The 7,172-nt window shown below is 43.1% G+C and overlaps 1 protein-coding gene across 1 annotated transcript; it reads left to right on the forward strand.

The window, feature by feature from the left end:
* The first annotated feature begins 649 nt into the window (after window positions 1-649).
* On the forward strand, window positions 650-2,853 carry LOC114401964. Its single transcript, XM_028364531.1, has 3 exons — window positions 650-1,263; window positions 1,366-2,221; window positions 2,365-2,853. Exons 1-3 carry the CDS (start codon window positions 650-652, stop codon window positions 2,851-2,853), a joined length of 1,959 nt encoding a protein of 652 aa, XP_028220332.1.
* The last annotated feature ends 4,319 nt before the right edge of the window (window positions 2,854-7,172 follow it).

Consider the following 7,172-nt stretch of genomic DNA (forward strand, 5'->3'; position numbering starts at 1 on the left):
TTGCCTAAGGTCCAAGAGGAGTTTGTCTCAACGATTATGCGAGACCGAAACAAACATGTTAACCATCATCAGCAAGTACCAAGAAAAATTAAATCTAGCCATGGCCCACGAGCACAAAGTGGCGGACGAATACGCCCGAGTGTACGCGGAAAAGGAGGCTAGAGGAAGGGTGATTGACTCGTTACATCAAGAAGCAACGATGTGGATGGATCGGTTTGCTCTTACTTTGAACGGGAGTCAAGAACTTCCCCGATTGCTGGCAAAGGCCAAAGCTATGGCAGACACCTACTCTGCCCCCGAGGAGATCCACGGGCTCCTCCACTATTGTCAGCACATGATAGACTTGATGGCCTATATAATTAGGAGCCGTTAGGGAGTTTATATTGTCACTCAGATCTTGACTAGTTATAACTTTCTGAATAAAATGAGTTTATCCCGTGATTTTACTCCAAAGAAAAATAGTGCGAATCAGATCACTCCCACATTCCATCTCTAGCATACATTCATTTCTCATTACGTACTCCTTACATTTGGTCTTTTTAGGAAATACACCATAACTAAGTGCGCCCCAAGGCATCCCTATCACACCAGATCCAAATCTAGGACGATGGGTGACCTAGAGGAAGTACAGGAATAGATGAAAGTCGACATGTTGGCTTTGAAAGAACAAATGGTTTCCATAATGGATGCCATGTTGGGAATGAAACAACTAATGGAGAGTAACGCGGCCACCGCCGTCGTTGTTAGTTCGGCTGCCGAAGCAGACTTGACTCACCCAACTGTTGCACACCACCCTATTCCAAACATGGTGGGACGAGAGAGAAGCACACCGGGGCACATCAGCAACCCCATCCGGGGTACAACTGAGGAATATACCCCTACGGTTTACCACATAATTACACACCACCAGTCATACATGACGATGCGGGTCACGTTCCTCCCCTCACCCTCGAAGGGGAGCCTCCTCGACATCCTGACGAGGTCCACGAGGATCATCGAGAACATGCTGAGGGAAACGTCGACTCCTACTCCCTGTTTCCCGCCGAGGGGCCGGCGCCCAACGCACTACCTCAACCCAACATCACGGGAGAACCTCGAAACCACCCAACGCATTCGCACCTGGAAGGATCTGATTACCGCCTTCCTTAGACAGTATCAATACAACTCTGACATGGCTCCCGACCAGACTCAGTTGCAAAACATGATTAAACGGGAAAACGAGTCCTTTAAAGAATACGCTCAGCGTTGGAGGGACCTGGCAGCGCAAGTAGCCCCTTCCATGGTCGAGAGGGAAATGGTTACTATGATGGTGGATACCTTGCCTGTATTTTACTATGAGAAATTAGTGGGCTACATGCCTTCCAGCTTCGCGGACTTGGTCTCCGTCGGAGAAAGGATCGAGGTGGGTTTGAAGAGGAGAAAGTTTGATTATGTCTCCCCGATAGGTGCCAGCAGTAGGAGGACCAGAATAGCTGGGGCAAAGAAGAAAGAGGGAGATGCACATAGCGTCACTTCAACACTTGCGTGGCCTAATCCACCGCAAACCCCCCACGGTACCCACCAATATGCACAACATCACCCAAGTTTTTTGGCTCGCGCCGAGGCCTTTTCCGATACAGCACTCACCCAACCAAGGGTGCCCACACCCCCACAGGGGAGAGCTCTTCAGGCTCCGACTTCGACTCGGCCTCACTCGGTCAACAACGCTCACTTTGGCGCAAACACGGCGAGGAACTTTTCACCAAGGAAGGCACAAATTTTCGCCCCGATCCCAATGACATATGGGGAACTCTTGCCATCTCTCATCGCCAACCAATTGGTCGTGGTGGTCCCGAGAAAGATCTTCCAGTCTCCATTCCCAAAATGGTATAACCCTAGTGCAACCTTCGCATACCATGGGGGGACCCCAGGCCACTCGATCGAACAGTGCTTGGCCTTGAAAAGCAAGGTCCAAAGCTTGATAGAAGCCGGATGGTTTACTTTTCAAGAGGATGGGCCTAACATAAAAACAAACCCGCTTGCCAATCATGGAGGAGGGGCGGTTAATGCCATCGAGGTGAGTAGGTCACATAGGCCCAAGCTTTTGAAGGACGTAACGACCCCCAGAAGGTTTATCTACAAAGCCTTGCAAAAGGCGGGCATGATTCCCTACGGTGGGCGCAGAGAAGATTCTTGCTTAATGCATCTGGGTGTACTCCATGACATGGAAACATGTTTGGCAGTAAGAGATCTATTAGAACAGATGATAGACTAAGGCTGGCTTGAGGTCGACAGTGAGAGGGAGGAGGAACAACATGTATACATGCAGTCGGCAGATGAAGAAGGACCTAAAAAACCTAAACCCTTGGTAATACACTTCACCAGGGACACGACTCCCCAAAGACCTCAACACCCATCAGCAGTGTCGGCGGTAGATCTATTCTATTTCCTTACAAGAACAACCGCGCAGTTCCGTGGAGGTATGCCCCTCCGGGCGTTAGGAAGGGAGAAGCTACCGATATCAGCTCACTATCGGCCAAAGTGACCAACATCACCGGGCTAAGCGGCATAACCCGCAGCGCTCGCGTGTTCGCAGCCCCTAGCCTGCTGATACAGCCCGCAATCACTAAAGGGAAAGCAAGGATGACCGAAGGACAAAATGTCAAAGTGATCCCCGCACCGGACGAGGATGTTTCGACGAAGGATCTTTATAAGGGAAGAGAGGGCTGTGGCAAGAAAGAGGTATCACTCGAGGAGGCCGACGAGTTCCTCCGCATTATCCAACAAAGTGAGTTCAAAGTCATTGAACAACTCAACAAGACCCCAACTATAGTCTCCCTTCTGGAGCTGCTCATGAGCTCTGAGCCTCACTAAGCTTTGCTGGTAAAGGTCTTGAATGAAGCTCATGTAGCCCAAGACATCTTCGTAGAAGGCTTTGGGGGAATCGTCAATAACATCACAGCTAACAACTACCTCACCTTCGCTGAAGAGGAAATCCCCGCCGAGGGGAGAGGACATAACAGGGCTTTACATGTGTCAGTCAAATGCATGGAACACGTTATGGCCAAAGTACTCATCGACAACGGCTCAAGCCTGAACGTGATGCCCAAAAGCACGTTGGAGAAATTACCATTTAACGCTTCCCATCTAAGGCAAAGTTCCATGGTGGTTCGTGCCTTCGATGGCAGCCGTCGAGAGGTAAGGGGAGAGATCGACCTCCCAGTACAGATAGGGCCTCATACCTGCCAGGTTACATTCAAAGTGATGGATATCAACCCGGCCTACAACTGTCTTTTGGGACGTCCATGGATCCACTCAGTGGGAGTCGTCCCCTCCACACTCTACCAAAAGCTGAAGTTTGTAGTGGAAGGACATTTGGTCATAGTATCAGGTGAGGAAGATGTCCTGGTAAGTTGTCCTTCCTCTATGCCATACGTGGAAGCCGTAGAGGAGTCATTGGAAATGACTTTCCAATCTTTTGAGGTAGTAAGCATCGCCTTCATAGATTCCCTCTCTAGGCAGCCCCGCCTGTCCGATGCGGCAATGATGGTGGCCAGGGTGATGTTGGGGCACGGCTACGAGCCCAGAATGGGTTTGGGCAAGAACAACGGCGGCAGGACCAGCCTGGTAAGCACCAGAGGAAACCGCGGGAAGTTTGGGTTAGGCTATAAACCTACGTAGGCTGACATAAGGAAAAATATCTCGGAAAGGAAGAACAAAGGCCAGGGCTTGCGGTCGGGACAACGAGCCAAAGAGGCCCCGCCGTGCCACATCAGTAAGAGCTTCATAAGTGCGGGTTGTTTCCTCTGATTCAGAAGCCATTCTCTTATCCTGGGTTATGGAGAATTCATCCCTGACAGTCAACCACTTAATCCAACCCTATTTCAATTTACTAAGCGAAAATCAACTTAGGGTTTTCAATACGTGATTAGGCACCACATACACCAGTTAACCCTTCGTCCATTAAGCATGAACGCAAGTTAGGCTCAAAGGCAATTAATCGAACACGAAGCGTGCACTGATTAATATTCACGAATTTGGGATAACTGGTGAAGGGAAAACTGCCAGGAAACCACATTACAAGCGAAACCTCAAAGAGAGTTGGGCTTCGTCCTCAAAAGGAAACAACACCAGAAAATCTAGCCTTCCATGGATTCAAACAGAAAATGCAAATGAAACATGAAGCAGAAACGTAAATGAACAAAAACGTAAATGAACAGAAACGTAAATGAAAGTAGAAGAAGAAGCAAGAACGAAATTGTAATTAGAAGTAGAAAACGTAAAATTGCATTACGTGAACAGTAGCATCAAAGCAGGAAACGTGAAACCCTAAAACAAAAGCTCTGAATAATGAATAGCATAACAGAATGCCTTGCACGAATCCCAAGGCTGCTATTTAAAAAGAGTCACTCAAAGTCACTGGGCCCTATTACAATACTCTGGCCCAAAACGCAATAAACACTGAACAACATAAAATAAAATTGCGAAATTTCCTAATTAGAAATTAACTAAGGTAAGCGCTGCTTTATTTGCCCTCTTCAAGTCCACAACCAAAATCCGGATTAAGCCCAATGTTTCATTAATTCTTGAAAAAAGATTAAAAACATCAAATTAGCTAAATGGGCCCAAATAATAAAACTGCCTAATTAATTGACAATTAAGACCAATCAGTAATTAAAATGGTGCAAAAAGGGTTTAGAAAATAGAAGAAAATGATGGCACATCAGTGTCACCCCTAAGATGCCTTGACCTTGGTCTCTCTTTAGATAAGAGTGAGAGCCATAAGATTTTGAAGTAGACTTCCTTTTAAGTTGTTGCTCTACCCTTATTTCCCAATCTAAGTTAGCCTCTACATTGTCCTTCCCATGGAAGTGTGGGAGGTTAATGTTAGCCTCTTGTGGCTTTCTTTCCTTTTCTCTTCTATGGGAGTGAGGTCTAAGATGTGACCTATGCCTTCCTTCGTAATAGTCACGAAGTTCTTCACTTAGGCTCTTGCAAGAGTTATGACTACTATAGGAGGCATGTTTTTCTCTTTTCATTTCTTTCATTATTTTTCTTCTTTCTTCCTCTCTTATTTTCTTTCTTTCATCTTGACTTATTTCTTCCACTCTTTTTTTTTTCCTTTTTCTTTTCTCTCTTGTTTTTCTTTCCATAACTTGAGGGAACTCAACTCGTCTAAGATTCTAGATAAAGGGTCTTTATGACTAGTACGCTCGCCATTAACACTAGATGAATGATGACTCATGTTGGTTCCTAAGTTGTGGTTCTTTCTTGTTGGAGGTTTGAAAACAAAAGGTAAAAGAATCTATGGTTGAAGCTAGCCAAAATAAACACTAAAAGAGGTGTGAAAGATAAGGTAAAAAACTAATTGGTAAAAGGAAAGCTATCTAGGCGGTTTGACAATGGAAGGTAAAGGAAATAAGCTATGAAAGTAAGCAAGAAATGTAAACTAGGCAAATCCTAAGAGTGTTTGGATGACCACATTCAAGGTTCCCAACAAAAAACTCACTATCCTAAGGAAAAATTGCCTAAAATTATTACACACAAATGGAGGTTTGGTAACCTATTGGAGGCTCCCAACACACTTCCAATGAAAGGCCTTTTTGTTACAAAACTTGAAAGCAATGAAGGTAAGGAAATTGAAAATTACAAAATTACAAAATGGTCCTCAATTTTGGTGGTTGTTCTCTCTTTGGTGATTCACTCAATTTGGAGTGCTTCCTAGTCCAATAGCTCTTAAGGTGGTTGGCCCCTTTCTTCTTGACTCAAATTCTTCATGATCCTCTTGACAACATCATCGGTGATATCTCAAATGGGGTAACAACTAGACACTCTCTTAAAGATTTATGCAATAATATGTCATTTGTTTCATTAATAGAACCTAAAAATTTTAAGGAAGCTATTATAAATGATCATTGGATAGTAGCTATGCAAGAAGAATTAAATCAATTTGAAAGAAATGATGTATGGGAATTAGTAGAAAAACCTTCAGATTATCCAATCATAGGAACTAAGTAGGTATTTAGAAATAAATTGGATGAAAATGGTATAGTAATTAGGAATAAAGCTAGACTTGTGGCAAAAGGATATAACCAAGAAGAAGGTATAGACTATGAAGAAACTTTTGCACCTATAGTTAGATTAGAAGCTATTAGGATGTTATTAGCATATGCATCTATTATGAATTTTAAACTATATCAAATGGATGTCAAAAGTGCTTTCTTAAATGGTCTAATTCAGGAGGAGGTATATATGGAACAACCTCCTGGGTTTGAAGACTCACAAAAACTAGACCATGTCTATAGGTTAAAGAAGGCACTTTATGGCTTAAAACAAGCACCTAGGGCTTGGTATGAAAGATTAAGTAAATTCCTATTAGAAAAGAATTTTACTAGAGGAAAGGTAGATACCACCTTATTCATAAAAAAGAAGGATAATGATATCTTGTTAGTATAAATTTATGTTGATGATATAATTTTTGGATCAACTAATGAATTTTTGTGCAAGGAGTTTTCTATTGATATGCAAAGTGAGTTTGAAATGTCCATGATGGGTGAGTTAAATTACTTTCTTGGACTACAAATCAAACAAACAAATGATGGGATCTTTGTTAATCAAGCAAAGTATTGCAAAGAAGTCATTAAGAGATTTGGAATGGAAAACTCAAAACACTTGGCTACTCCTATGAATACAAGTTGTTATCTTGACAAAGATGAATCCAGTCAACCTGTTGATCCAAAGCAATACAGAGGTATGATTGGATCTCTACTTTACTTATCTGCAAGTAGGCCAGATATTATGTTTAGTGTATGCATGTGTGCAAGATTTCAATCAGATCTGAAGTTTTCACATTTAATGGCAGTAAAAAGAATCATAAGATATCTATTAGGAACAGTTAGTTTAGGATTATGGTACCCTAAGAATTCTTTATACAACCTAGTAGGATACTCAGATTCAGATTTTGCTGGATCAAAAACAGATAGGAAAAGTACTTGTGGTACATGTCAATTCATAGGGTCTGCACTTGTTTCTTGGAATAGCAAGAAACAAAATAGTGTACCATTATCCACAGCAGAAGCAGAATATATTTCTGCTGGTAGTTGTTGCGCACAGATTTTGTGGATGAAGCAACAACTATCTTACTATGGAATAGTATTAGATCACATTCCCATAAAATGTGACAACACAAGTGC

The sequence above is a fragment of the Glycine soja genome, chromosome 20, assembly GCF_004193775.1.
Source record: "Glycine soja cultivar W05 chromosome 20, ASM419377v2, whole genome shotgun sequence".
Classification (NCBI taxonomy): domain Eukaryota; kingdom Viridiplantae; phylum Streptophyta; class Magnoliopsida; order Fabales; family Fabaceae; genus Glycine; species Glycine soja.

What these genes read in the sequence shown, in the direction of transcription:
- LOC114401964 (XM_028364531.1), top strand. Translation starts at nt 650, where the DNA reads ATGTTGGCTTTGAAAGAACAAATGGTTTCCATAATGGATGCCATGTTG. An exon ending in CGTTGGAGGGACCTGGCAGC is followed by an intron (nt 1,264 to 1,365) that starts GCAAGTAGCCCC and finishes CATGCCTTCCAG; the next exon opens with CTTCGCGGACTTGGTCTCCG. An exon ending in ACATGGAAACATGTTTGGCA is followed by an intron (nt 2,222 to 2,364) that starts GTAAGAGATCTA and finishes ACACTTCACCAG; the next exon opens with GGACACGACTCCCCAAAGAC.